The following is an 18,772-nucleotide window of genomic DNA, read 5'->3' on the forward strand; positions in this document are numbered from 1 at the left end:
CTGACATTATTTGGATAATTTCAAAAGGGTCCTTTACCATCCAAATGTTGAAAAGAAACGCTCTTGACTCAATAAATTAGTATTTTGTTTTTACATTGTTATATATATAATGTCCTGTACCAAGTCAGGAAAATGGCAGTTGTTAACTTATAGTTTGTTTCTGTGTTTGTTGAATTGTCGTTTGTATTATGTTGTATTTCAGTGTTTCTGCTGTTTCCTTGTTTTCCTCTTGTAGCGGATGTGTTTCCCTCGGTTTTAGTTTGTAGCCCGGATTTGTTTTCTCTCAATCGATTTATGACTTTTGAACAGCGGTATAGTTTAATACTACTATTGCCTTCATTTATATGATATACATAATAGGTCTATTCATTGTAACGATATGTAATTAAATTCATTATCCAAATTTCAGATATTTTACTGTCTGTACATTCGCCTGAGCATCGACTGTACAATCACTTGGCCTTATCGAACAATTGCTTTTTTTACATTTAAACCTTGTTATTTTTTTCGAATTCCAGAGCCCTGCTTGACAGTCCCCTGAATGACAAAAACAATGTTAAAACATGTACCGCTGCGTTCTCAAACATCATGATAGAGACTTGCTATTGAAGCGGAAGATTATGTGACATTTCTTCTTAAATTTGACGTCAAGTTTAAACGGCACAATCACGAGTTCTTAAACTTATGTGGAATATCTTTGTCACAGATCGATGGACAAGATATATATGTATAAATTTGTCCCAGAAACAAACCAATCATCTTTTCTCATTTCTTGATATCTTCGAATTTAGACTTGTCGTCATATTTCATATTGTCACGATCAACATATGATTGCATTTTCGAGTGAATGTACTATTTATCTTTTCCGAGCGCAAGACTTGTTTCTGGTTTTAAACTGTGCCTCACCCAATTGACCTTTTAGTGTTTGTGTCTGTGTGCTTTTAATGTTTTATTTTAAATGCCATTTCTTTGTTTTCATCGTTTTCTGTTAATCAAGGTTTAGAAAAATGAATTAGACAATATAATCATGACACCATTGTTCAGAAATGTCATTTTAAGTTACATGTGAACCAATGCCTTACCAATAGAGATGCTCATTCATGTATAAGACAAATCTTCTTTTTTTAAGAGAAGCGGGTACAATTGTCAGCGGTTCATATAGTTTGGGTGGTTTTGCATTGAAAGAGATTTAAGTTTTATGCATGTCCGAAGAATATCCTTTTATATACGAATTATATATTAAGTTAAGAGATTCCAGAGGGGAATTAGTTTTGTCATACCTACGTCCTTTTCTTTATTTTGATCAATCATTGCAGAGCATGTTAAATGTTTGACCAATTTCTTCCGTGTGATCTAATCTTGAATTCACATGCAATATTTGTCACTGGACGTTAAAGTAAAAAGTAACGACTTGTCTATCCTTCCGTTTTAAGATGTTTTGATTATAGTTTCCAATTTTTATCTAAGGTCGTGTTTAGAATGAGAGAGTGGTCGATTTTATATTGCAACCATTTGTTGTATTACAGTTTAACTCTCATATCAGGTTCTTGTAGTGTTTATGGCAGCTATAATGTTGACACATTGCTGGATGCTTATCAATACCAATTGGTTATATATTTTTTATTGCATGATATAGTATTTGAATAACAAAACAGTATACTCAGCAACATCAAAGAATGCACCACCTCCATTTATTACTTTGGAGTAAAAAATATTTTCGTAATTTGACTTTTTTAAAGTCATTAGAATCAGTCAAACTTTTCTTCAAATATTTTAATGGTCATATTAACACCAAATTGTGTGAAAAAAAGGAATTTCTCCATTTAAATTTTTGACATCTAAACAAGCAACTTTTGAACCCCCAAAGAAAACAATGTTGACAAATTTGTATAAACTAAGATTGTATGTTTCTTTGCACCTTTTAAATAAAAAATGACTTTGAAATTAAGTTTCAGATGCACACTTTTCAAACGAACATTTGAAATTGAATAAGACTTTTGATTTCGACTATTTTGAATGGGATCAAAATTTTGCCACTCAAATAAAAGTGGTTTTTGTAAGCCGGGGATTAATTCAACGGTTAAGCTTATAATCTATTATATTCATACGAAAACTGTGTAACTACAGTACATGAGAAGTGGTGCGTTTTTTAGTTGCAAGGTATATATTGAATATATAAGCTACAAATATAAAAATCAATACAACAAGAATACCGTCACCTAATATAATAAAATGTTATAGAATATGTAATATGCAAGTATGGAAAACTTTTAAGTTATGTTAATTAATAGAGTTCTGATCAATTTAGTATATCCTAGCTAAGATAACTATTGTATGTTTGATAGTACGAACGCGGATACCCGTTTTTATTTTTTTTTCTACGGCTGTAAATAACAGCAAACCCTTTAAAGGAAAACACGCTTTCAACATAGTATTAACAGTGACAAAATAATTTCTTAATTCATAGATCATTTAATCGTGAAATGAAAAATTCCTTTACATTAAGAGTGCCAAAAATGAAGGACATTTTCTAGACTATCATTGAATCTTAAAGAAATACTGTATTATTACAGTTTTTGTGCAAATCGAAATAAAGGGATATGGTATACAATATGAGTTATAATAATAATAAATATCATGGCATTGTTGATTATATCAAAGTTTCCAGAGCTGTAAGGAGGTTAAAAAAACGTTCAAATTTGAGTACTTTCTACATATTCTAAGTTTGTAAGAGATTGATATTATCTTTCCTCATCCCATGCGAAAAACATGCTCTTGTGAAATTATTAAACGTTCATATCGATATTATTCCGGTATTCGTTCAAATACTCTCATTTACTGAAAAACTTATATCTGTCCCCCACAATATTCCCATCCCTGCTGATAATAATAATACTATATTTCCACAAATATACATAGCTTTTTGGATTCAAACAATATAAATATTTAATAGATAATATACAAAATAATATAACTAGATACTAAAATTATGAAATATATTAAATGACTGAAGCAAAGTAAACTTTTGAAGCATACAAACATTTTATAATATCTGTATAATAAACAATTTTTGGAATAATTGCTTTTTTGTACACAGTATAAGTATTTGCATGGTTTGTTCAAAGCCCCTTGCTATGTTTTACAGATAAAATTTGCACTAACTAAACTGTCGATTGTCTTTTAAGATAATAACTGTCAATAAATGTACATCTCAAATCGTTATATTCAATTCATTCTAAAGTAAAATGATACTTATCTCCAATCACAATTTGACGCACATATGCACAACTGGGTTGAAATGAAAGGATGATGAAGAAAAAATTGCATAGTATGGCATCAAGTCCAGATTCAAGTACATTTCGGAGAATTTTAAAAAAAGAATTCCCTGGTCATAAATGAAGAAAGTATTAAAAAACTAAGAATACCAAATCTCTCAGGCAAAGCTGACCTTAGATGAAATTATCTATTACTTTTTATATACTTTCAATCAAAGCTCTCTCTTTCTCTCTATTTTTATATAAATGTATATACTCGGAAACAGTCTCTTTAATTTGGATTAAATAAGTATTCGTATTTAGACCTCAATAAAAGAGGGACGATAGATACCAAAGGGACAGTCAAACTCATAAATCTAAAACAAACTGACAACGCCATGGCTAAAAATGAAAAAGACAAACAGAAAAACAATAGTACATATGACACAACATAGAAAACTAAAGAATAAACAACACGAACCCCACCAAAAAATAGGGGTGATCTCAGGTGCTCCGGAAGGGAAAGCAGATCCTGCTCCACATGTGGCACCCGTCGTGTTGCTTATGTGATTACAAATCCGGTAAATAGTCTAATTCAATAACGTTTTTACTTATTTCACATCTCTTCCATTTAATTATTGGGTTTTGAGCGTGTCTGGGAAGGTTATCACAGAAAATCGTTTTGGACTCACAAAGGTCGTTTAAGTGTTCTTTTTTAAAACCATATCATGGATCAAACAAAACTGCGCATCAATCAATTTAAAAAAATTCACTTACACAATATCCCCATCTATCATAACCACAAATTTGTTTATTTTTTTTTTAAATCTTTCAGAAGGTCAAATAAAAATCAGTACGAGTAGTTTGTCAGAAAATTTACAATAGGTAAAGGGTTGATATATCAAAAACTTTTTTTTTATTTCCTGTCTCAATTCAGGAATCTATTGAGTGATATTCGTCTTTTGACATATCTTAAATCGTTTGTCCTTGGGGATAATTTTGTGTTGATGAATACATCTGTTTAATTGATTCACTTATGTTCTTCGCTCGGTCGGATTTACAGCATAAAATAACAAATAGACATTCATTTCTTTACGTAAATAAGGCCGTTAGTTTTCTCGTTTGAATTGTTTTTCATTGTCTTATCGGGGCCTATTATAGCTGACTATGCGGTATGGGATTTGCTCATTATTGAAGGCCGTACGGTTACCTATAGTTGTAAATGTATGTGTCATTTTGGTCTTTTGTGGATAGTTGTCTCATTGGCAATCATACCACATCTTCTTTTTTATATGTGTCTACTGTTTGACTTTTGAATATTTGTCAATATATAAACGTGTACCCCTATCTTCTTCTATAAATATCAACTTAAAATTTACAGTGCTTTATCAGTTTAGCTATCTATCTATCTCTCCGTTCAGTTCATTCATCAGAGTGAACACGTTCAAAAGTTTCTAATCTCGCTTCGTGGAGTATCTTTATATCCTTTTCTATTGGAACATTATTCTCCAGATTATCCTCGCCTAAATCATCAGACACCTACAATAAAGATTTGAATGTGTCAAACATTTCAGGCACACAGCTGCGTTTTATATTTGCGATAAATTCACACATCATCTATATAGACCAGATCACACCCCATAAAATCAACCCTAACCATCCTGTAAAAGAATGGAGCCTATGGGTAAAACTTCATAAAGATCCATACTCTTGTTATTGTTCTGAAATAAGAAAAATAAAAAACCCTTTTAAACTCTAATTACTTACTAGCTACGACAATAACCCCAAAAAGTCTTTCCCAACCTTTCAATTGTGGTATACAACCTAACACACTTATTCAAGTTATTGTATGCTAAGCAGAAAAATGCTTCTTTGTTGTCCCTTTTTTCTGCATCTAATTACTAACCAGCACTAACAATAACAACCAAAAAATCCGTTCCAAGCCACTTATACTCAAGTGATTGTTTGGGAACCAAGTTATTGTCTGTGGACCAAAAAGTCTTCGGACGACGACGCAGACATTGGCATGATATAATACGGACGCACAGATTGAGATGTCGTATAAATATAAAGCAATATTTATTATTTTTATTAATCATCTTCAAACAATTCATTAAAGCGTTGTTTTTTTAATTAATTAAAACATGCCTGCTGAAACCTGCCCTGGTCCATATTTCCAATAGGATCCGGTACAGTCATTTGTGTTTGATAAGTCTGATGGCTAAAACCAGACTCACTGTTAGATTGGTCATCCGACCTGAAATGCAGTGAAGTCATGTGAACAATGACTCAAGTGAAATACAGAATATGTTTTTTTTAAACATAATCATTACTTTCAAGTGGACAAAAAGTATACTGCTCATTTATTGTCGTGGTATCATGCTAGCATAAAGGGGTGTAAGGCGTGGATTCAGCAATCAGTAACGAAACGCCTAAATTGACATTTACTGCTCCTTAACCGACCTAACGTGCAACATTAAGGAGTAAATATTATGAGTTATCGGCTCGTATTCAGATGCATGTCTTTTTGTGGAGTGTTACCATGTGAGCTTTATGTGTATTTATATATTTATTAAAAACAAATGTCACCCTACTCGTACTTGTTTAACAAAGAATAATCAAAGGAGTGATTAAATTTTAATAAATATGTCAGTTTTGTTTTTAGCTCAGAAAGTGCTGCAAGTCTGTTCTCTATTAGTTGTCTTAGAATTGTTTGAGTTTTTAGATTTTAATCAAACATTGCATTCTCTATTAGTCTTTGTTAAATTTTTATTTTTCATTACATTTGGCAGAATTTATCTTTGTTTCAAATAAAGAAATACTTAGCATGCGTATCGTTTTAGACTGTTCAGTAACACAGTAAAAATTTCACAAAATATATGTCATTGCATATAGAATAGTCAACATCACTGGAAATTAACAAATCAAATTGTCACCCCTTTTTGTCCTGTTTACAAGCTTTAGTAGCCAAAACTTTCCAAAATATTTTATAAAAACTCCCAAAATTTAGAAAAGTGCTTTTAATCACCCAAGGTATGTGTTCGTGACTTCGAAATTTTGTACTGCAATGAAAAGCAGGGTTAAATTTTTGCAAATTTCAAATTCAAGGTAATATTTTATCGACCCTTTTCGAATAGAACAGGCTGTGACGTACCATGTTTTGGTAGTATTACACCCTGTAACACAGTTGCTATGTTATTAGCTCCCATTTCTTACAACGCAATTTAACACAGAAAAGGGCAACCATAGAAACTCTTTAAAACTTCTACTTCATTTAGTTCCAAAGTAATCAACACAGTAATGTCAAAATCAGCAAAAAACTAGATAAACTAGAATTAGGTTTACTCTAACGGTTTATGTCTAAATCAACTTGCAAATTAAATGCGTCCTATATCTTATATTTCATTACAAAATCTTAAAGCTTAAATTGATTTCATCTATGGATACTTTTATTTTCAGCTGACAACAATAAAATGCTTCGCTGAGCGCAACCTGATACGACCGCAGATGTCGAACCATGAACAGTTGGGCAAATTTGGACACAATATTCAAGCTTGATACCGTCTGAATTTGGATTGTGATCAAATTTTTGACATAATATAGGTTTCTGACACAAAACAAATGTGGTTAAAGATCTAACAAATATATTGCCCAATACTGTGCAATTGAAGATTTCTTCTTGGAACTTTTTAAAAAAAATGAAAGTTAAAATGAAAAAAAGTTATATTAATTCCTTTCAAAAATTGAAAACCCCAATCCCCAAACTTTTTAAAACCCTCCCTGTAGCAATGACTCCAATCCCAGCATTTCCTTTGTAGTATGGAACCTTGTAGTACAATTTCAGAGAGATCCATACACTTAAACACAAGTTATTGTCTGGAAACTAGGAAAAAATGCATGTTTTGGCCCTTTTTTGGCCCCTAATTCCTTCATGTTTGGGACAATTACCATCAAACTCAATCTTAGCATTCCATTTGTGATATGGAACCTTGTTTTTCATTGTTAGAGAGATCAATACACTTAAACCCAAGTAATTGTCTGGAAAGTAGAAAAATGCTTGTATATAGCCTCTTTTTGACCCTTTATTCCTAAACTGTTGGCCCGATAACCTCTAAAATAAATCCCAACCTTCTACTTGTAGTATTAAACATTGTGGTACAATTTCAGAGCAATCGAAATACTTATACACACGTTATTATCCTGAAACTAGAAAAATGCTAGTTTTGGGTCCCATTTGAGCCCCTGATCCCTAAACGGTTGTGACCGTCATCCCCAAAATAGATATCAATATTCCCTTTGTGGTATTTAATCTTCTTGAAATATTTGATAGAGATCAATCCATTTTAACTAAAAAACGAAAAAGTTATTGTCCGGAAATCAATGTGTCATTTGAAGACGACACAGACGACGACTCGAACGACGACGCAGACGACGACGACATCATACCATTATAAGTGGTACATCTGGAAGCAAACACGTACCATTTATCGAAATAACTGTAAGAGCTTTATTGTTGAAGGTTACTGTCAAACCATCAAAATCAAACTTGAACTGTATTTAATAGTCCACACCACTGTGTTTAAGTTTCAAAATATTTGGTAAAATGGTGTCATCATTATAATCCGAATACAACTTGTCGCGCGGAAGCACAAACATGAAATCGAATTCGATGACAAATTCGTCCTGTAAACTAATATTTTTAATATTTTTAAAAACATTTTTTTTTAAATGTTTGACGATAAATAAAAAAACATTGACAATAAGCATTATACAAGAAATGTCATTTCAATGAACATCTTTTTTCTTATATAAGTATTGGTATTCATATCTGAATTAATATTGGATCGCATGAGTTTTGGAGATATTCAAAGGTTTACATGACAGTTTAACAAGTCGATACATTGGTTATTGATTTTCATATGATAATAAAAACATCATAGATACCAGGATTAAATTTTGTATTTACGCCAGACGCGCATTTCGTCTACAAAAGACTCAGTATTTTTTAATAAATCAGGTTCGATAGTTAATATAAAAAAGAAGATGTGGTATGATTGCCAATGAGACAACTCTCCATAAGAGAACAAATGAAACAGAAATTAACATGTATAGGTCACCGTACGGCCTTCAACAATGAAAGTCAATTCGGTAGGTGTAGCTAAAGTTCATTTATAGAGCGAAAACTGTATATGAACTTACGAACTACTTTCTTCTGTTGAACTTGACATATTTTCTTCCTCGATGAAATCCTCAATCTGGTTACTGTTGATTGTCTGTTTAAGGGTAGTTGTATCTAAAAAGTTTTAAAAAAAAGTGTGTTACATATTTTTATAATTTCTAGTAGACTCTAGTGAGTTTGTATTTCATAGGCTAAAATTTAAACACTAAATAGAACATAGCACGAAATTAGAATATGACACAATACCATATTACACAATATGTTAAGAGTATTGCTTAAGACTAAACAGGTCAAATTAAGGACTTGTATTCTGTTTTTAAATTTGAGGTTTGGTAGATCTCTATTATTGGCGAAATAAATTTTTCAAAAGTCGCGTGCTTCCTCTTTATTTCACACATAAACGCAAATCTGAAATTTCAGTATTTGAGAAGTAAACTAATTTTAACTGCTGCTGACGAGTCTATTCAGTAACTTATTTGTTAGTATAGATATAGCATCAACTATCAAAATCAAATGGGAAGAGTTAAATATATATAACCTTCTGTGTGTCTGTGTTGTCTGTCATGTTGTTCAACTGTTTGTCGGTCTACTTCCCTCTGCACGCCATCGAGGACATCTAATGGACAATAGAATTCTCTTTGTAATTCCTGCTGTATTTCACAGAATTTATCTACAACTGTGTTGCTTGCGATGTAATAACTTTGATTTTCTGTTGAAGCTGCCAACTCTAATCGCTCTTTAATTGGTGAATATGGCATAGTATTACAACCTATTCCAAGTGTCTGGTCTAACCATACAACAATGATTGACAATATGGTAAACTTTTCCTCATTTCGACGTCTTGGAATTGTTCTTATTAAATTTTCCACGATATCTTTTGTTTTAATAACTACCTGTAAAAGGTGATACCATTCTTGTAATGAATTTATCGTTCTGCATTTCTTTCTATGTCTTTTGATGCATTTATTGCATGCAGCAACTTTGCATTTCCTACAGTATGCATCAACCACACCATTATCATGTTTTTTTATTTGGCAAGCATATTCTGGTACAAAATCTGTAATTTGGCGATCTTTCCTAGCTGTATCAAAGATGAAATATTTGTGCCTACGCCATTTAAGTATCCTCTGATGAAAGCCGAGGCAGGATTGATCAATGAAGCCTGAACATGTATTACAGTAACCGATAGCTTTACCCTTCTCTGTACATGAATCACATCGAAGTATATCATTGTATCGGAAAGATATCAATTTGCGTAAAGCGTAGTTTACATTCGACTTTTCACCTCGTGATTCTTCTTTTCCAATGTGTTCAGATCCATGAAAGTTTAAATAGTTTAAAACAGACCGACATTTTACTGCAATAGGTTCCATAAATCCATTCAAATGCCTGTAAAAGAAAAATGTTTCAATTTTGAGACACGCATATGTATCAATTAAACAATAAGAGGTATTGACAAACTCAGTTCTATAAAAAAAAAAAGACATTATTCTATGTGTTACAGCTTTTGATTTCTTCCATTTGAAAAGGGACTTATTTGTTTTTAATTTTCCTTGGAGTTCAGTATTTTTGTGATTTTATTTTTTAATGTACGAATTTAAGTTGATTATTTTTTTCATCTGCGTTTCATACAAATTCAGATGCGCGAATGTTATCTTTCGTTTACTAGCACAAATCTCAACTAGAAAATAACTTAACTGTAAGAAAAGGCCCATGGCAATTAGTTCAAATTGGGGAAAACGCATCAGCTTTATCTTAAATCTTTTTTACAGTTTTGTGTACTATTTTTTTGGCAAATAATATCAAATTTTTCGGACAGTATACCAGCTCTAATTCAAATTATGTATTTATTTAGTATTTAAGGTAAGTATCTAAACATATTTATTTATATTGGATTGGGAACAAATTTTGCAACTTATATTAATCCCTTTCCACTTTGCGGGTACGAGTGCTGCCTTGTAACGGCATTAGCCTACTCTTTTTCGAAATCTACATGGGTGTCTTTAACGTGCAAGAGATATGGCTCTCTCTTAACACGGGTCAGCCATTTATCGTCCCCTTCCGACGGATCAAATATGGACATTTTTATGTTAAGAGGTCTGAAAAAAAATATAGCACGTTAAACACTGTCCCCATATGGACTATATTTGTAGATAAAGAAAATCAAAGAACGATTACCGTGACCTCAGACTGAATAGGATAGAAAGATTTGACCAGTTCTTAAAAACAATTTGCATGACCTTAGCTTTGAAAAGACAAGATAGTTTGTCAAGTTGTATTGCCGTAGGATATATATAATAGAAAGTATGGCCATTTCAATATTGAAACTTGTATGCTTAAATTTGGCGTTTAATGGGGGCTCGCTGGTCTAAATCATTATTTTTTTCTATAAATAAACTATTTCGCTATATTTTTCTATAAATAAACTTTATCTTATACTTAATAGAAAAATAACAATAAAAAAATGGGGTCACCGGTCATTTACGCTCACAATTTGCCTTCAAAAGAAGCATACATTTTTGTAAATGTACTTTTTTCTGTTGAATTAATAGGAGAAATAGAGGTAATATCGAAATAAAAAATAACTTAATAACAGAAATTGCTCAAATACTACAATAGTTTAGTTTAAGTACAGCTTATTCGAAAATAATAATAAAAAATATAGGTCACCGATGAGTTAAAAAAGATATTTCAATTTTAATGCCAAAAAAATTGCACTTTTGGACCAAAGAGAGACAATTTGGAGCTAATTCAATGATGTATACATTTTAAAGGTCATCTGGGACCAAAAAGAATTGATTTTGTTGAATTATTTTTGTACCATATGATAAAGTAACAACTAATAAAGTAAATTTGTAGTGAAAAAATGACATTTCATTTTTTTCTGAAATCTTTATACCCTCGAACCTCCTTAAATCGAATAATTTTAAGCATGAAGATTTACGAAAATTTGCTTTTTGAATGCTCTTAAATATTTTGTACTAAATTTTAAAAGCAATTGAACACAATTCTGATTTATCAGAATTATTACAATTATTCAAAAGTCAAATTTATGTGCCTAAAAAATAGGGGAGTCTTACATAATCATGCGTTTTTCAAACAATTTAAATGTTATAGTGGTTTTACCAACAGTTATTCTTTAATATATATTAAATATTTGATATGTGGTTTGTGAGAAGATTTTTTTTTACAAAAAAACATGCAACATGTATACGAAATAGTCAAAAGCCATGTAAGACCAAAACTTATTTGGAGTTAATTTATGCCGTATCACTGTTAACATATTAAAATCTATACAGAAGCTATAAGAAATGGAAATGTGTAACCTTTTGCTCATTTCTATGCTACGATGTCATGATACAAGAAATATTAATGCAAAAGGACTCTTGCATACAACTTTTTTTCAAACAGTATAATATGGTTTTTTTTACCGATTCTTCACTCTTAGACGGTAAATGAGCATGTAGTTTTATTCTCAACTGTAATATATTGGAACCATTTACTATCCTACATACGAAAATATAAGCAGTTAATGAAATGAATAAGGAGCACTGTTCATTGTCAAGTCCTTTTTTAAAGATAAAGTGAAATATTTAGGATGGACTACACATCTTATGTACAATGATCTTCAAATTTCACATACATAAAACAGACCGTTCAACAGGGTCATTAATACAACATATTTTGCATTTTTTTTCCATTCTAATCTTCTTTTCAACAGTTCAAAGTTCTCAAATGGTTTACATAATTTGAATTTAGCATACAAACACAAATATCAAAACATTAAATGCTGTCAAATAAAAAGACAATATGTCTCTTAATCATAAAAATGAAACTGCTTTAAAATGCCTATTTTTACTGTAAAGTGTCAAAATGGAAAGTTTTATCAGAATTTCTTTCAAATAAAGATGTAATTCCTTTACTTTTATTGAGTTTAACAAATTGAGACAAGCAAACCATTCAGGTCAGTTGCCAAAGGACTGAATCACATTTACCAAATTCATCTCATACTTGCTTTGTCCTTAAACGATTTCAGCAGGATTTTTTTCTACAAATAATATCATATTTATAGAGAAGTGTGCCAGCTCTAATTCTAAATAACGCAAAATTCGATGTTAAAGGGGTCTACAATTCAGCTTCTCACCTTCAAACTTATTTTTTCACCATTTTTAACTGGATTGAATCATTTTTTAACGTAAAGATACAGCACTCAGGTTCTTTACACAGGTCATTTCATTCCATAGTATGTCATGAATGAAATAAATAAATAATTAAAGTGTACGAAAAAAGTTGGCTAGTTATACACTGTCCATAACTTTATGTGTAGACAAATAAAATCAAAGACGATAACTGTGACCTCGTACCTAATGTGATAGAAAAACTTTACCGATGCATGACCTCAGCTTTTGTGAATATAAGGTTGTTGCCCAGGTTTCATGGCCATAACATATACATGTATTATAGAAACTATGGCCATTTCAATATTGAAATTGGAATGCTTAATTTTGACGATTAGATTTAGAATAATTCAAGATTTATGGCTTAAAAAAGATAAAAATCTGCTTTTTGAATGCACTTTTAAATATAATATATTTTAAAAGTATTAGAAGCAATTAATTATAACGCTAATTTGATTTGTCATATGTATTTCAATTATTTAAACGTCAATTGTATATGAGTATGTGCTTGAAAATAACGATCTGTACAGTACAGTGTATTACTATACGGACAAATACTATCAAAATAAAATAAAATTCTGTCAGCTTAAATTCAAGCTAAGGACAGTTCTATGTTGATTGGTCTTTCTTTCAGTTTGTCATCTTCAAACATGACAGACATAAAGTACAAATAAATGTAAGAACATTCGGGACAGAGAAATAACTAATTCAGCATAAAAGAACGAAATATTCTTTCAAATCATACAAAACTAGTTTCTTTTAATTAATATGTTAAAGAAATTATTGAGTCAATGCAAACAAATAAATTTTGGAATATTATATTTAAGCGTGTTTTTCCATAAACAGACATAAGTGAATTCGAGTTTTTTATTCTAGGAAGTCGTTATCGGGAAACGTCTTATATTTCATATACCTGCAACATAGTAACATTACATATGATAAATAAAGACATATGATCAAACTATTTTAGTGTCTATCATACCATAACATGACAATGAAACATGGCCATTTAATACTGCTTATTTGATAGTATACTCCCTGATATCATACATGGTAATGAATATATAAATATCAAAACAAAATGAAGTGAACAGCATAATTTACCAAACGTTAGCAATTTTTCATATAACTTTCTTAAGCAATTCTAACTGAAGATGTTCTTAATTTGTTTGATAGTTCTATATAAGAATAGTGTTATGCCGTTTTTCCCTAGAATAAAGTCTGTAGGTTCATACCGCGTGGTTTTTACTCTGACAGTTCTCGCTTAAAAAAATTTTTGCAAGAAACAATTTGACAGTTCTTATTCATTTTTTTTTACAGTCGACATTTTAAACATGATATATTTATTCATATAATTATTTTTTCATTTGCTTCTTTCGATCATTCAATTGATTTTATATTTCTCTAACTTTAAACCATACAGTGCCTGGCAAAATTTGATTAAAGTACACGAATCTAGTCTTAGACTGAAAAATATCAAACTGACTTTCTGTGATGACAAAAAACACCAGATCAGTCCTATTATGAACTCGCCAATTACTGCTATCGTTTTGGTTCAATCAAATGATTACGTGTAATAGTAGACAATTCAAATTTTAAACTGTTTCTTGTCGTAAAACACACCGAGGGTGTCAGGATGGTAAAATGAAAGACCGACCTGATAGTAAGGTTAATGAGATAAAAAAATATATACATATTCTTTTTTCTATACTCAATGGGACAGGAGCATTCAACAAACCTGTAGTCATTTAGCATGACGACATTATCTATATAGTTTTTTTTTTATTTCTCAAGATGTCGCTTAAATATTTTACATATGACAACACTTATTCCACTTTGAGACTGACCCTGTTTATTCGAAGACTTTTAATTGTAAGAGCTATCTCCACAAAACTGATTTTTCTTTGTGCTGAGATGTCCCTCGTTACCGTAAAAGAAAGCGACAAATTTATTTTATCAAATTGCTTGCTATATCTTCAGGATATTTTGTCTAATTTTGACGAAACCGATAAGACACCATATGAGAGTTATTTTCCCCTAATGCATTTGGAATGAGTGATAAGCATTTGTAACTATTTAATCAGTAAAATAAAATTAGGATCTGTTGATTTAAGGTCCTTGATTCAAACAATTAAAAAACCAGGTCATAGTCACAGGTCACAGGTCAAGGTCAAATTCTAAATTTTGACTTTTCGTTGTTTCTTGTTCCCCTTTTGACACTTTCAAAGATATATATAAAAGGACTAGTGAGAAATGTTTCCCTTATTGTGATTAAGGTATGATCACTTGGTCTAAAAAAAATCCAATGGCATCTTATAATCTTTGTTTATACCACTGGGTCGATGCCGCTGCTGGTGGACGTTTCGTCCCTGAAGGTATCACCAGCCCAGTAGTCAACACTTCTGTGTTGACATAAATATCAATAATGTGGTCATTTTTATAAATTTTCTGTTTACAAAACTTTGAATTTTCGAAAAACTAAGGATTTTCTTCGCCCAGGCATAGATTACCTTAGCCGTATTTGGCACAAATTTTTGGAATTTAGAATCCTCAAAGCTCTTCATTTTTGTACTTGTTTTGCTTTATGAATATTTTGATTTGAGCGTCACTGATGAGTCTTATGTAGACGAAACGCGCGTCTGGCGTACTAAATTATAATCCTGGTACCTTTGATAACTATTTACACCACTGGATCGAAGCCACTGCTGGTGGACGTTTCGTCCCCGAGGGTATCACCAGCTCAGTAGTCAACACTTCTGTGTTGACATGAATATCAATAATGTGGTCATTTTTATAAATTTCCTGTTTACAAAACTTTGAATTTTCGAAAAACTAAGGATTTTTTTATCCCAGGCATAGATTACCTTTATTAAAAAACATTTATTTATTGAATCCGTATAAAGAAAACAATGTGTGGAAAAAGTAACTTTGCGTAAACCGAAAATAGTTTCTCATCAATAATTCATAAAATATATGTTGAAAGATCTACAATTTCTCTCTGAACAACTGGTTTTTTTTAATATTAGTGTTTCTCTGTAAAGTCTATCTCATAATAATAAACGTAACACATTTGTTGATAATCTATATATCTTGAAAACAGTTGCAGATACTTGTTTGAACCAAAAGAGTATTTTACAGAGTACCATTAACTTCTCTCTAAAACAAGATAGTTATATTTACATTTTTTATGGATCATTGCTTTGCATTTTTCCTTAAGTTCAAATATGAAATACATGTGTAAAGAGTAATAAGGTCAAGTATTTGAATTAAATGCAAGAGGAAAGCGACTTATTTCGCTTTGATTGTTGATAAAATTGTTGTTAATAGTTAAAGCATCAATGTGAAGATCAAACAATACTACACGTTTTGAACGGACAATATTGTAATTAACACTTCGGTGTTGACATGAATATCAATAATGTGGTCATTTGTTTTTATAAATTTCCTGTTAACAAAAGTTTAAATTTTTCGAAAAACTAAGGATTTTCTTATTTCAGGCATAGCTTTCCTTAGCCGTATTTGGCACAAATTTTTGGAATTTTGGATCCTCAATGCTCTTCAACTTTGTAATTGTTTGGCTTTATAAATATTTTGATTTGAGCGTCACTGATGAGTCTTATGTAGACGAAACGCGCGTCTGGCGTACTAAATTATAATCCTGGTACCTTTGATAACTATTTACACCACTGGATCGATGCCACTGCTGGTGGACGTTTCGTCCCCGAGGGTATCACCAGCCCAGTAGTCAACACTTTTGTGTTGACATGAATATCAATAATGTGGTCATTTTTATAAATTTCCTGTTTACAAAACTTTGAATTTTCGAAAAACTAAGGATTTTTTTATCCCATGCATAGATTACCTTTATTAAAAAACATTTATTTATTGAATCCGTATAAAGAAAACAATGTGTGGAAAAAGTAACTTTGCGTAAACCGAAAATAGTTTCTCATCAATAATTCATAAAATATATGTTGATAGATCTACAATTTCTCTCTGAACAACTGTTTTTTTTTTTAATATTAGTGTTTCTCTGTAAAGTCTATCTCATAATAATAAACGTAACACATTTGTTGATAATCTATATATCTTGAAAACAGTTGCAGATACTTGTTTGAACCAAAAGAGTATTTTACAGAGTACCATTAACTTCTCTCTAAAACAAGATAGTTATATTTACATTTTTTATGGATCATTGCTTTGCATTTTTCCTTAAGTTCAAATATGAAATACATGTGTAAAGAGTAATAATGTCAAGTATTTGAATTAAATGCAAGAGGAAAGCGACTTATATCGCTTTGATTGTTGATAAAATTGTTGTTAATAGTTAAAGCATCAATGTGAAGATCAAACAATACTACACGTTTTGAACGGACAATATTGTAATTAACACTTCGGTGTTGACATGAATATCAATAATGTGGTCATTTGTTTTTATAAATTTCCTGTTAACAAAAGTTTAAATTTTTCGAAAAACTGAGGATTTTCTTATTTCAGGCATAGCTTTCCTTAGCCGTATTTGGCACAATTTTTTGGAATTTTGGATCCTCAATGCTCTTCAACTTTGTAATTGTTTGGCTTTATAAATATTTTGATATGAGCGTCACTGATGAGTCTTATGTAGACGAAACGCGCGTCTGGCGTACTTAATTATAATCCTGGTACCTTTGATAACTATTTCCAATACAATAACGGAAGCTCCAGTTAGTAAGTAGAAGAAATTCCAAAGGAATAAAGAAAAGATCTTTTATTATTAATGTACCTTTAATAACTATTTACACCACTGGGTAGATGCCACTGCTGGTGGACGTTTCGCCCCCCCCCCCCCCCTTCCACCCCCAGGTCAGCTTTTCAGTGATGACATGAATATCAAGTATATGGTCACTTTATAAATTTCCTGTTACAAAACTTTTAATTTTTCGAAAAACTAAGGATTTTTTTATCCCAGGAATAGATTACCTTAGCCGTATTTGGCACACATTTTTTTTTTTTGTACTTTGTACTTGTTTGGCTTTATAACTTTTTTTTTATCTGAGCGTCACTGATGAGTCTTATGTAGAGGGAACGCGCGTCTGGCGTATTCAATTTATATTTACACCACTGGGTCTATGCCACTGCTGGTGGACGCTTCGTCCCCGAGGGTTATCACCAGCCCAGTAGTCAGCACTTCGGTGTTGACATGAATATCAAATATATGGTCACTTTATAAAGTTCCTGTTAACAAAACTTTTGTTTACCACAGAGGTTTTACCTTATACTCTTTCAATTGTATATGTATTTTGGGTCCTCAATGCACTTCAATTTTGTACTTGTTTGGCTTTATAACTTTTTTATCTGAGCGTCACTGAAGAGTCTTGTGTAGACGAAACGCGCGTCGGACGTATTGAATTTATAATCCTTGTACCTTTGATAACTATTATCTTAGGTAAGTGTAATAGGAGAGAGATATCATGAGTTTAATTCAAGATCAGTTGTCGATATCTATATAAAAAATATCTATAAATTACTTTTAATCATTTTATGTGAATGACACATAAACCCAAAGTGCGGAGTTACCACATAAGGTAAGATAGTTTTGTAGCAACATATAAGTCTTAAAAAAAGTGTAAATATTCAAAAAACGAATTTTAAATTTCTAATTTGAATCAACAGCCTTCCATTTGGAAAGAGGAGATTCTTCATTTCCTTTTTTGCCTTGAAATTATTACACTTGGCATAATCCTAGACTGCATCCGTAAATACGCCAATTAAATTTTCGGATGACACAATAGTGATATCCTTCAACACGTGTTTGTTAATGAAAGTTAAGCCATAATTGTTTTGGGTAAGTATCAGAAAGGATAGATACAGACTGATCTTTAAAGTAGGTAGGTATTTTTCAAATCATCTGATTTAATCCAGTTGTCCAAATTGTATTTTAAGGAAAGATCCCATATTCATGTTAAATGCTTTGCAGAAATAGGTTTGTAAGAAATCCGTCACCTTCCCACCCTCTACTAATATTTTCTCATTAAATGATTGGTCGCTTACCTTTTCTAAATGTTTTTTCAGCCCTTGGCAGCAATAATCGAAGGTGTGAACACTTTGCAGCTACTTGTAATTAGTGCAGCTATTTAAACGATTGGATGATCTAGATTTAAACAGGCAAAATTTGTATTGAC

At 31.3% G+C, this 18,772-nt stretch overlaps 1 protein-coding gene across 1 annotated transcript; it reads right to left on the reverse strand.

Annotated features, from left to right (window-relative positions):
* Window positions 1-1,995: 1,995 nt before the first annotated feature.
* LOC139500748 (uncharacterized) lies at window positions 1,996-18,746 on the reverse strand. The gene is made up of 5 exons (XM_071289587.1): window positions 18,642-18,746; window positions 8,972-9,822; window positions 8,454-8,547; window positions 5,403-5,511; window positions 1,996-4,793 (listed from the first exon to the last, which is right to left on the reverse strand). The coding sequence occupies exons 2-5, from the start codon at window positions 9,804-9,806 to the stop codon at window positions 4,677-4,679; spliced, it is 1,155 nt and encodes a 384-aa protein (XP_071145688.1). The 5' UTR covers window positions 9,807-9,822; window positions 18,642-18,746; the 3' UTR covers window positions 1,996-4,676.
* Between the last annotated feature and the right edge of the window lie 26 nt (window positions 18,747-18,772).

The sequence above is a fragment of the Mytilus edulis genome, chromosome 13 (genome assembly GCF_963676685.1).
Source record: "Mytilus edulis chromosome 13, xbMytEdul2.2, whole genome shotgun sequence".
Lineage (NCBI taxonomy): Eukaryota > Metazoa > Mollusca > Bivalvia > Mytilida > Mytilidae > Mytilus > Mytilus edulis.